The sequence below is a fragment of the Acinonyx jubatus genome, chromosome A1 (genome assembly GCF_027475565.1).
Source record: "Acinonyx jubatus isolate Ajub_Pintada_27869175 chromosome A1, VMU_Ajub_asm_v1.0, whole genome shotgun sequence".
In the NCBI taxonomy this organism is placed as follows: Eukaryota; Metazoa; Chordata; class Mammalia; order Carnivora; family Felidae; genus Acinonyx; species Acinonyx jubatus.
In genome coordinates, this window is record NC_069380.1 from 167,381,256 (window position 1) to 167,394,469 (window position 13,214).

A 13,214-nucleotide genomic window follows, 5' to 3' on the forward strand; every position below is an offset into this window, starting at 1 on the left:
CTTTTGAAAAGGGAGTTTGATGAAGCAGTGTTGAGAGAGTTTTAACCAAAAGAGTACAGCCTTTGAGCTGTTGAGAGAGATGGATTTGGAGCTCCCCAGTCAAGTGTTGGCCTTTGAAGTGGGGAGGGGGAAGGCACACATTTTTTCCACTGTAACAGGAAGGAAGATGCTGATGTGCAGATTCAGCCGAGTTTCAGTGATCATCGTGATGCCGATCCCGGCAGCTAGTGTTTACCCGGGGCCAGTAATTGCGGAACAAGCTTTCAGATTTGGCTGTAGGTGCACATTGATTGATTTTGTTCGTAGGACTGAGTGGCTACTGATCCTGTTTTGCCTTGTAGTAGGCTCTAAATTTTCTCCCTCAAAAGTCATTGATATCAGTGAAATTTTTTTTTATTATTCAGTTTTTCCCTTTCATCAAAAGCAGAGTACATCAAATAGCATGACCTCCTTATCCACTCATCAGCAGTAAAACACCATGGGCCTCCCTATAGAACTGATTAGCAAATCAAAGAATAAAGTGTTTTTCTCACAAGTGATTTTCTTACCCTACAGAAAATTGTCTTTTTCAGTATTGCTATCAGTATTCTTTGACTTGTCAGCATAATTGAAACGATACCTGTGATTTCTGTTACTTCAATGCAGACTACAAGTGCATCCTTTTAAGGTCATACTACTCTTCTTCTGTCTTGTGTACAAGAATTTGCTTATGAGGTATGTATATTTCAAGAATTTCAGCTGTCCGGAGGGAGGTTTTATTCCACTGCATAATATAGTTTAAAAAAATGATTTTCATTAGACCATTCTGCTGACATATCCTCAGGCCACAATTTTCTCCATGGACTTATTAATTCAGTACAGAATTCCAGGTACTGATCATTAATTGTATCTTAAAAACTACAGTGAGATCGAAGTCGTCTTTAGCGCCTTCAGGATTATTTTTCATGAAACATCTACCTCCTGTAATATTTATTTTGAATAATACGCTCATCCATGGGTTATGGGACTAGAGTCATTGTAGGAATATTCCCAGATGTGTGTGCTTGTTTCTCAGTGTGTGCTTGTTGAGCTCTAGGCAGCTTTGCCTTGTGCATGGCTCCAAAATTATCTTTTCCTGAAAGTGCAGGTAGGTCTGGAGAAATGCAGACACTGTATTAATTTATACACTGTAAGTGTCCGATAAAACATGCTGCATCTTTAAAAGCTCTAGGGTGGTGGTATTTTAGACAAAAGTTTTATTTTATGGATGAGGGTAGCTTTACTAGAGGCAAGATAAGCCAACATGTTCTAATTCTGCTTGGAATCAGGAACTCGATTTACTGTTGTTACCCGCTGTGGTAGAAATTGCAAGCATCCCTGACATAGACTTGTATCTTCAGTATTGGAAATATTCAACAGAATTCATCAGCAGTGATTTCAAAAAGCTGCAGTCTCTGATGTTTTGATAATAAGTGAAGAAAAGTTTTCCTGTTATTTCAGACAGCCTTTGATAGCATGTCATTTTATGAAAATATACACAGATTAGTCTGTTGCATACCTGATTCAAATGTTTTTAGCTTCTTTGGGTGAACTTTGGGTTATGCCAAGCTTCTCTGGGTGAACTTTGGGGGACTCCCTTTGGCCTTTCTACTGAGAACCACTGTCCATCCATATGTGCTGATAAAGAAGGGTTTGTAGTATGATAGTGCTCAATGGGTTTGCTGACCTGGAATCTAACTGGTTCAGCCAGCTTCTCTTTGAGCCCTGAACTAGTGTTGTACTGATCCATCACATTTCCTTTGCTTTGCCATTTCTAGTCGTGACCTGGTGCGTATTCTTTCTCTTGCTTTTCTGTAGACGAAATGGGGCTTGTCTTACAGGGTGAGTTCTGTGCTAAAACCTTGTACTTCCTCCTTCTATATATGCTGATGAACAGGTTTCAAAGTTCTACCTCTTAGAAATAGCCCACCACCCCAGCGGTCACAGTTTTGACATGCATGGGCTTTTTCTGTCACGTGCCTCTAAATAGACCTGGGAGAGCATCTTTCAGGTCTAAGGAGACTATCTTTTGCTCTTCCACCTCCCTCCTCCCCACAAAGACAATGTGCTGCTGATTTGCTTCTAATTTTGGCTATTTCTTTTCTCATTCCAAAATATTTTCTCTAGTCCCCTCAGACGTCTTTCAGTTTACACAGTTTGCTGCAGTGGCCTTCCCTTGGAAGAATCCAGTCTGCTGACCTCTCTTCTCCCCTTGTTGAAGTGGCCACTAACCTGGAAGTAGAATCCTTTTCTTCTCCTGGCTTCCCTATCAAACAGTCAACAACTATTCATAACAGACTAAAGTAAAATTGAAATACCCATAATCAGTTTTTATCATCTCGATTATGTATTTTTTTTTCAAAAAGGGATGGTATCAAATTACTGTTTTTTATCCATGCTTTTTAAAGTGGTTTTTCTCCATTGTATCTCCTGAAAACACCTTCTCATATATTTTAATTTTTAAAGAATTTATATTTCTGTATTTTCAGGGACTGAGAACATCTTCATGATATAGATGTACCATTTGACCAGTTCCTTACCTTTGGACGTTTAGGTGTTTTCCCTTTTCCCTCCCTCCTTCTTTCTGTCTTCCTATTATTTACTGATGATAGAACTTTTGTTTTTGGGTGTCCAGAGTTGTTTTTCACTATGTATATAGTTATGTTTATTAAACCCTAGCACGGATTTTTGAGTAGTCTCTTGCTAGTTACAGTGTCACTTTGTGTTAAGGTAAGGACTCCTATCTTACCTATATCTGTCTCCCCAGTGTAGCATTATGCCTGGTACAGTAGGTGTAAAGAATTCTTGTTGAGTTCTAGAAATATAAGGGCCATGTGACAAATATTTTAGTATCTCCTGTTTATTTGAGATTCCAGAGATAGGAGTGAACAAGACAAAGATTGTCCTTGCTCTCATAAGCTGAGATATTATTCTGTATAACAAGGTTTATGTTGTAAGGACTACAAGCCTCTTAATGTGAGGATCACTTAAAAAATCATAAAGTCACACAGTATGGTAGGAGAGTCCAAATGACCTACAGTATGATTACTTGGGGGACCTGCATTCCAGGTTTTTTCATGCATATGGCTAATTAAGAGTTGAGTAACTGATTTTCCTGTAGAAGATATTTCTTATCTAGGATTGTCCACAAGGGTTGCCAATTATGATGGAATGATTTTTTTCAGGTTCACGCTTTTTGACCCTTTCAAGTGACTAAAATCAATTATATTTAATTTAAAATTTCATACCTGAACATAGTATGTGGTTCTTAGGTATTATAAAGAACTCAAAGATCTTTTAGGGCTGGGTTTGGGGCAGTAGGAAGTATATCCCTAAATATCCCTAAATATTTTTGGTCTTTCTGTTGCACATTTTAAAATATGATTAAGCAAAGATTGAAGCCATGGAGATTTTCTTCTGTAAGTCGGTGTTTCAACACTGCCAGCCATTCACGCTCTTTGTGATCCCACTTACAGAAGTGGAAAGTGAAGGGTGAGTAGCTGCACTCTCGGGCAGGCACATAATTTTTTTAAAAAATGTGTGTGCCTCAGCAGAGCTATATTAGAGTTTCCTATAGCTGCCTTTTTCTTTTTTATTGTAGGGCCAGCTCTCAATGTTGCAAGAAAAAATAGACCATTTGGAGCGTTTGCTAGCTGAGAATAATGAGATCATCTCAAATATTAGAGACTCGGTCATCAATTTGAGTGAATCTGTGGAGGATGGTCCAAAAAGTTCACAAGGCAATTTCAGCCAAGGTGCTGGCTTACCTCTTCTGCCGTCAAAACAGCTGTCCCTCATAGTGGACCCTGAAGACTGTTCATTCGCTTTACAAGGTGGAAGTAGGCATTCAGATGTGCAGGTAATGTATGCATTCATTAATAATCATTGGGCTTCTTTGTCTTTTACTTTCTTTTTTTGATCTGGTGTCTGTTTTAACTTAGTTTCTTAAACTGTCTGGAGTTTAGTTTGTATTTTTGTAAACTGGCTTGATTATTCACCTGATTATTAATGTTCTTTTTAGTGATAAAATTCTGTAATTCTGTGTTTCCCACAGTTTTTTTTTTTTATTATTTTATGCATTGTGGCCTTTTTGTATGTTTTTTAGGTCTGACTTTCTCTAGTAGATGAAGTTTAGAGGTTTAAATTTGGTCAAAGAGATTTTCTCATCTTCCTATAAAGAGTACAAGAAAAGCTGTATTCTTACTATGTCTCTGTTATACACTATAGGTTTCACACAGTGTAGGGTTAGATTCCTTTTGCTAACTATCTCTTTGTGAAAGAGGGAAGGGAAATACTGTAGAGCTGTGCTGTTCAGAATGGAAGCCACTGTCCACAGGTGACTACTGAGCATGTGAAATGTGGCTAGTTTGAAGTGAGATGTGCTCTAAGTGTTGAGACTTTTTACGAAAACAAAGGTAAATTGTTCATTTTTATATTGATTATATGTTGAGAAAATAATATTATGAATACATTGGGTTAAATAAAATATATCAATAAAATTAATTTCACTTAATTTTATCAGAAAATTTAAAATTATGGATTTGACTTGCATTCTGCTTCTCTTGGATAGCATTCTGGAGGGTAGTGGAGTTGTAAACCAGGATATAAGAAAGGACTTCTACTTTTCTTAAATTTAGGGTGTGTCACATAAGCTCTGTTCTGCAAATTAGCAGAGTTGTGTTTAACCTGTACCTTAGACCTGAAGCTGGAACTTGGTGATGGGACCCTGAAGGGTGAATATTTTACAGCTGGACACAATGGGTTGGCTCTGGCCTTGCTTCAGAGTAGATGCTTTCACTAACTTCTGGGGACAGAAAACATGTTATTTTCTTGAGGCCATGGCTCACAGGCCAGTCCGTAAGCTGGAGACATGGGAGTTGTCCAGGCCTTGTGCCTATAATCTTATCAGCTAGTGGGTAGCCAAGTTCAGACAGTATCAGGATTCTGTGCTTTAAAAGTGTATCTATTTTTGTGACTCTTGGCTTTGTTTAGGTTTTAAATAAGTACCTTTTAAAGGAGAACCACAGAACTTTCTTTGGAGGTGGGGTATTAAATCTGGGCTGGACAGAAACAGCCCTGTTGCAGAACAACCATGGAAGGCATGCAGAGCAAGGCAGTGGGGAATCAGGAGAGCTGCAGGGCCGGAGAAAGGACCAGAAGGAATAACAGAGACTGCTAACACATCCTCCTTCCCAGCTGGTTTTCAAAGATTTATTGACTCATCCTTGGGAGTGTTATATTTATTAAAGTCATAAATTCTGAAGTGAGAGAGATGTTACTATCTTAAAATACTTTGTATTCATTTTTTATATAATTTGTTCGATATCTTCAAATTTTTTGTAACCCACTTATATATTAGGGTATAATTTTTTACATAATTTAAATTTTGCCACAGTCACTTGTGTTCTTTGTCCCATTTAGTATTAGAGGGAATATTAGAGAGAGTATTAGAGGGAAAAATACAAGGTTTTAAGGTTTTGTGGGGGTTTTTTGGCAGTATTTTTTCCTTTGTGTCCAAATAGGTTATTACCCAGGACTACTACCTTGGAAACTTAAGACGACATTTGAACATTAAGAAACTGAGTCTTAATTTTAAAAATTCTTCCATTTTTAAATGATTATGCCTTGTTGACTCAGTTGTAGTTTATTTTTAGAATAAAAAGGGCAAACAGAACATATGCTAAATGAAGGCATAGCTGTAGATGCATTTCCATTCTGATACACGTTTTAAAATATATGACATTAATTGTAAAATAAAGACAACTCAGAGTAAAAAGTAATTATCCAGTGTTGTATTTGAAAATGCTGAAATATTTGCTCATAGTCACATTTCATCAGAAATTGTTTGCTTGCTGTTTAGTTCCTATTAATTTCTACTAGATTGTAGTAGAAGTAAAATAGGGCAAGAAGGAATTGAATGGAATTATTTTTCATTAGAAGCAGATGGGGGCAGGGATTATTTATCAGGATAGTTAAGTAACATGGTAGCATTTTAAGAATTTGAATGGTAATTAAATGTTTTCTGCCTTAAACTCTTCAGTTAATGTCTGCAGAAATAGCTTTATCTAGTAAAGTGCATACATACAGTACAGCAATGAATAGCTTTGAGCAAATATTTTCCAACATTAACTTTAAATTAAAAATGGTAATACACGGTTAAATTTACTTTTTTTCCCCTTTATTGTGTCTTTTATATTTTTAGATGTTGGATGTTTACAGTCTGATTCCTTTTGACAACCCAGATGGTGGAGTTTGGAAACAAGGATTTGACATTAGCTATGTGTTTAATGAATGGGACTCTAAGCCCCTTCAAGTCTTTGTGGTGCCTCATTCCCATAATGACCCAGGTAAAATTTACACTTCAAAAAAACTACAGGTTATTAAGCCCATATAGGCACAGAGTATTTTAATGAGAATGTGGTAGACCTAATTTCTCACATTTTTGAGACATTATTTGCTGACTTGTGACAGCAACATATTCCGTTTATATGTCTTGTATTTTGAGTTTTTACTTTATCAGTTTGTGTGCCATTCACAGATAGGACTTCTGCAATATGAAATAGTAATAAACACAAGAAGGTCTTAGTTTGGGGGTTGAAAAGTTGCACTCACTTAAGGGGCTGATTGTTCATTTTAGTTACTTTTCTCTAAAATATTGCATGAGAGAATTATTTTGTGTTCATAAACTCTACATTACAAAATGCAGAGTGTTTATGGGAACATTTGAATCTTCCAAATGGAGAAGCAAAATGTAAAGTGGTTAAGAGCCTTGGTCAGGCAGATGTGAGTGTGGAGTCCCAACCCCATCAGTGTGAGACAACTTTAGGCAAGTTACTTAATATTAAAGTAAGTTTTTTCCTAATAGAATCAAGTTAAAGTATCTGCTTCATAGGATGAGATGTTTAAGGCGTGATGCATGGCCCAAAAGTAACTGCTGTCGTTATCATTGTTGTTATTTCATTTGACAACTTTTGTTACTTATTGGTGCCACAGATTTTTCCCTCCAAGGTAAGGGAAAATTGCTAAAATTACAGTGGGAAATATGATTCGATGTATATATTTGTGAGTGTGAGTACACTGGCACAGAAGAAATACTTAATGAATTCCACTGCAGGAATTTTTTTTGGGGGGGAATGCACTTCCAAAGACTTCTTCCGAGGGACTTACTTAGGCTTCTATTTGTTATTTTTCTCAGCTTCTCCATTTCATCATTACTATCAGAGGCACCATTATTCACCTGTACTTTGAAGTTTTTTCTTTATTCCAGCATTCATTTATCTCCGACTTACATTCTTTCCCACTGGTTTATTGGCATGTATTTCTTTCTTTCTGTTGCTAAGACAGTAGAACTTGTTACTCTATGTCTGGAAGTGTGATTTGGTGAAGTGTGTGTACAGGTGGGTGCAGGCACATGTGCTGCTTTTTTGGGTGTGTGAGGTACACAGGGAGAGAGTTTGGATGCTGAAATGTTTGAATTTCCATAGTACTTCAGTGTTTATTATGCAGAAGGTATGAAAGAGAGGAAATTAGTATTATTCTGGAAATTTGTGTTGAGCAGTTGCTGCACTAGCTTCTGACTTGGTTTCTCTTTGGTCTTAATGACTTTATCTTTTCCTACAAATACCTTTCAGCCTTATTAACCTTTCCTCTTAAATGTTTTGCATCATTTTCCTCCTTCGTCTTAGCCTGTCCCTTCAAATCCAAGTTCTGATGGCTGGGCATCATGGAAAGACTGCAGGGGTCTGGAACCTGGCAGAATGAGGCCCGCATCCCGGCTCTGCCATATACTTGCCCCCATGTCCCTGGGGGCACATTTGTGTATCTGTAAAATGCAGATCATATGGTTGGAGTAGCATCTTAAAGCAGGAGTTAGTTATCAAGTAAATACAAAAGGTGATGAAAATCACATCTAATTATAAATCTCATTCACTCTGAAACATTCCCTTATTCAGTGAAACAGTGGCAGAGCCACTGTAGTATTTAAATTGTTCTCTCCTTTTTTCTCTGCCAACCATCTACAGTTTTGTTCTTGTCACTTAATTTGTTTTTAAGTTTTTATGTATTTATTTTGGGAGAGAGAGAGGGCACCTGAGTGGGGGAGGGGCAGCAAGAGGGAGAGAGAGTCTCAAGTAGGCTCCACACCATCAGCACAGAGCCCAATATGGGGTTCCATCCCACAAACCGTGAGATCATGACCTGAGCCCAAGTCAAGGGTCAGACGCTCAACCGACTGAGCCACCCAGGTGCCCCTGTTCCTGTCACTTAATTGGGTGTGTGATGTGATTCCATTGTGTCCAATTTCTTATAGGTTTATACATACACTTTGTGCTATGTCTTGTGAGTCCTCGTGTGAATCCATTTCTCCTGCTTTTTAGATTTTTAAAGACTTTTTTTTTCCTTTTTCCCCTTTTCTGCCATCCTCACTTTCCACCAATCTCATTTCTTGTAATTCTATAACATGCACACTTAACTGTAGTAATAAAATTTGTAGTTTATCAGGCAGTCTGCCGAATGTTTTAACATCTAATGCTCACAATAACCCTTGGAGATCAGTGTCACTATTCATGAGGAAGATGTTACCAAGTTTACGGGGGCAAGAAGTGGCCCCACAAGAATGCCTTATTAGTTTACCTGGATCTCCCACCTGAGTATACTCGAGAGTCAGAGTACATGCGCCTCCTGTTAGAGTCGTCCTCATTGCCTAGCCTGCCACTTGACATACAGTAACCGGTAAATATACATAGGCCTTCTCCATTTGTCTCTGTGTGCCTCCTTAGCTTCTTGAACTTTGGATGCACACCTGTACATAGGCACACATGTAAACATTTATAGCACTTCTGCATCGTCTCTACTCTAGAATGTAAACTCCATGAGGGCTCACTTTGTGTTATAACCACCAGGTCACTAACTCCCAGAATAGTAAGCAGCACATAGTACTGACTCATTCAGTTAAATAAGCTAAATGAGCCAGGGCATCTGACTCTGCAGCTTCAGATGAAGCATTTGACCTTGACATGTGGTTTTATCTTCCCTCCTTCCCTTCTTCCTGTTGTCTTATTTTTATTCCTTAAAAAAAAATATTTAAAATATGCTTTGTAATTTTAAATACAAACACCAGATGATATTAAGCTCTTCAAGGGCAGGGATTGCCTGCGCCTTTTAGATTCTGTTTGTTTGCCTTAGCAGTGTGGTGAGCGGTGCCCGGTGTGGTTCATGTGTTGTTCTGTGGGGAGATATCCCTAATAACTGGTCCTGACTGCAATAGAGGAATCTGTCTCTTGGTATCTTAGCAACCACAATTGAATCTTTTTGTCTTAGTAAAAGATGTAATGACCCTTACCCTCAGGCCCTCCTCCACTTGAGGAAAAAATAATGGTCAGACACAGACCTTTTAAAACTACAGCGATTTTTTTTTTGGCTACAAAGCAAAATGCTAGAGAACAGAACCCACTGACTTTTTAAATAATTTTCACCGCTCCGGGGTCCCTGGGTGGCTCAATTGGTTAAGTGTCCGACTTCAGCCCAGGTCACGATCTCACGGTTCATGAGTTTAAGCCCCGCGTTGGGGTTTGTGCGGACAGCTCAGAGCCTGGAGCCCACTTTGGATTCTGTGTGTGTGTCTCTCTCTCTGTTCCTCCCCTGCTTGCATTCCGTCTCTCTCTCTCTCCCTCTCTCTCTCTCTCAAAAAAAAGATTAAAAAAAATAAAAAAATTTCACCACTCCTTAACAAAAGTAGAATTTAGGTAAACTAAATTGTTCTGTGACAAGCCAAATCATTCAGATCAGGAAGAACCACACTTTCAGTTGAGGAATAGAGAGAAGTATGTGCACAAACATTCCAAGTCCAAATGTGACTCTGTAGCAGGAAATCTTTGTGGAATACGCCTAAATGAATGTGCAATTAGGCGGTTTACTTTCTAAATGAGATTTATAGAGACTTGTTTGCATTTTCTTACAGCAACAATTTAAAACTTTAGCTCGGTAGTTTGTTTCATTGGTGGAGTTTTGTCTGTTGGGGATAGAAGTACTGAAATTGATTTTTAAAAGATTCCTGTATTTTCCCTAACTTTAAGAATTATGTTAAAGAAAAAGAATTATGTTGTTGTGTTTTTATATATGTAGATATTTTTCTTTTTTGGACCATGTTCTGATATCTCATAAGACAGATAAATTTCAAATTATGTTTATATTTTAATAAATTTCTAATTATGTCTTCTTCCAGCCCATGAGGACATGTAACAGTTGTCATATATTTTATATGGTTTACATGAGTTAAAACAAAATTGGAAGGGAATTGTTAAGTCAGTGCTGATAAGTTTGTCCTGTTACGCTTTTAAAAAGTTTTGAATCACAGACCATGAAATTAAATGTTAGTTGATTGATACATGTTCATGTTATATTTAATAAGCTGATTAAAACACAATTACAGCACCTTTGTATCTACAATCTTAATTCTTTGCTTCCCACTACTTAAACTGCTGAAATGTTTAGTTAATTTTCCTTCAAAGAAATCGCAGTGTGTAGAGAGAAGATAAGGTGTACTAAATGGAAAGTTGGACAGCATATTGTTAGTTAAGCAATTTGTAAAATGAACATTAGAAAATAATCCCCCATGTGGTCTGACTCCAAATAGAAGGGAGACCTAGGTACAAGAGTCACACTGGAAAATAATTTTCTTTTGTGCATTTGCAGTTCTTTTACAGAGTTTTTATTGATTCAAATGAATGAGTAGAATTTTTTGACTTTCTTTTATGGCAAATTGAAAAACAGAATTTTGCATTTAGTACTGTATTATAATTTGAAATGAGTTTATGTGCTATTATTCTTAAAAAGCAAAAGAACAAAAACATGGGGAAATCACTGTGTAATGTTATTTTTAAAGCTTCTCTGTTATTCTTAACAAATATTCTTAACAAAATATTGTTAAGAACAGTCATAAGAGAAGAGCTGTGGTCCCCCCACAGTTGGGTAATGCCCGGGTGGGCGAAAGCAGGGGGGACTTGGAACTCTGGCTTCCAAAGGAACCTGCTGAATAGAAGGAGATGGTGAGGAGAGGGGAAGTTTGTGGACAGTTTGGGGAGTCCTTTGTTCTGGTTAGTGATTGAGAGATGAAGTGAATTCTTTGGTTTTGGCTACTGTGGTGGGAAATTTGAATTTCTGGAGCTAAGATAGTATGAGGAAGAATGGAGTGAGAACTGGTATTCATTGTGTATCTTACATTAGTTTGTGTAATACATTCTGCAACCCTCAACACCAGTAAATCACACATCATTTACCAGGTGAGGACAGTGAGACTAAGCAGGTATACTAATTTGTTCAAGATCCATCAGTTAGACATTGGCACAGGATGGCAATTAAAGCCCAGATTTGCCTGATTCTGAGGTCTGTGCTCTTTCCATTTACTATGCTGCCTCTCAAGATATGTTACTTAGTTCAAATGATTTTCTTGCTTTATGGGCATTAGCTAATTCAGCACATTTATCTGAACTTTGGGTTGTTAATAGCATTGCCAGATTTGGCTTAAAAAATGTTTACATTTCCAGTAAACAGTGGATAGTTTTTTTAGTATATATGTCTTGCAGATCTCATATGGGATTCACTTATAGTAAACATTTATTCATTATTTATCTGAAATTCAAATTTAACTTGGCATCCTCTATTTTATCTGGTAATATTAATTAAGAAAATGTTGGCATTACGAGTTGAATATTTACATGGCTCTTTAGAATTATCTTTTTAAGAGATCTCTAGAGTTGGTATATTGAGGTTCTGTTTTAGAGGGGAAAAGTCCATTGGGGCTCTAACTGGACTGCATTCTTTAGGAGCACATGTATCAGGTATTACCTAGAGATGCAGGTGATTGTCACACATGTCCCCATTCTCCTATTTTGGTTACTTTTGTCTGTCTTTTGAGTCTGATGCTTCAGAGCTCACCACTGCACCAGTTATATAAATGATTGCTAATACTTATGGGACTTTACTATGTTTCAGGCACTATTCTAGGTACTTTACATGTATTAAATCCATTACTGCTCTTAGCAACTTCATGACAAAAGTCCTGTTATTACCCTCATTTCACAAATGAGAAAACTAAGGCAGAAGAGAGTCCAGGTAATGTGTTCGTGTCAGGGCTGGGCTTTAACCCAAGCCGTCTGGCTCTGGAATTAGGACTTACAACCATTACTTAATACTGTCTCTTGAAGGTAATACTTCTGAAACCCACAGGCAAAGCTTCCAGGAGGAAGGTCTTTTAAGTGTTTCCAAGCCAATGTCATCTACTTTAGTATTTTTAATGATAAAAAACATTTTATGAACTATCTTGGAAGAGTAGACACCTCACCACACTGTTCCTCATCTTTTTTTTTTTTTCTTTTTTCCTTCTGGTCTGTCTTTACTGAAATGGATGTCTCTGTCCTTAAATACTACTTGAGTCCATGAGATGGTGAGTGGTTTTCCTCATTGCTACATATTTTACAGTCAGAAAGTAATTTGGAAGCAGTATTTTCCAGCTTTTAAATGGTTTCTTTTAGAAACTTTGATTATATGCCCAGTATTTGCCTGCTCATAAGGCTAAATAACCTCATGTACACTAAGAGTAACTCCTTGAAGGAAGTCACTGTTACTTTTACTTCTAAGGATGTCTCTCATATTATAGACCTGTCTCATTATTTCAAACCACTATGCTCTGTTTGGGGAAGACTTAGTAGGCCTGAAGTGTCCTGCTCCGTGTGAATTGATGATGCTCATGGATAGAATCCTTAACAAAGGAGGGAAGTAACTTTAGCACAGATTTAGAAGTTATTGTGGAGGTTGATCTCATAATTGCAGGTGTCACATATCAAGGTACACAGGTCTTTTAAAGGACATTTAGAAAAGCAATAGAGTAAAGGATCACAATTGGACATTGTGCATATTACAGCTGCAGGATGAACAAAACTCCAGCTCTCCTAACAGTGATGCAGATGGTTCCTGTGGTGTGGGATAGAATTACCAGTGACAGCATCTTACACTGGCTCAAAAAGTGCTGTATCTCAAACACCTTAGTGGAAGTGAAGCTGATATGCTTTGAAATCTATTAGATGACACTGAATCACCTGGAAAAAAGGTGAGGTTATTCTGGAAACTTGAGTTCAGAAGCATTTGTAGGATTCAGCAGGTTTAGGTCTTTGGAAAACCTCAGCTTCATCTTTGACTCT

General features: G+C 37.5%; 1 protein-coding gene across 1 annotated transcript in view; it reads left to right on the plus strand.

Moving 5' to 3' along the window:
- MAN2A1 (mannosidase alpha class 2A member 1) overlaps nt 1–13,214 on the plus strand; it is a 164,825-nt gene that overhangs the window by 21,876 nt on the left and 129,735 nt on the right. The window contains exons 2-3 of the mRNA XM_015073009.3: nt 3,620–3,877; nt 6,221–6,365. Of these exons, the coding sequence (XP_014928495.1) occupies nt 3,620–3,877; nt 6,221–6,365 (403 nt within the window). The remainder of the gene's footprint in view (nt 1–3,619; nt 3,878–6,220; nt 6,366–13,214) is intronic.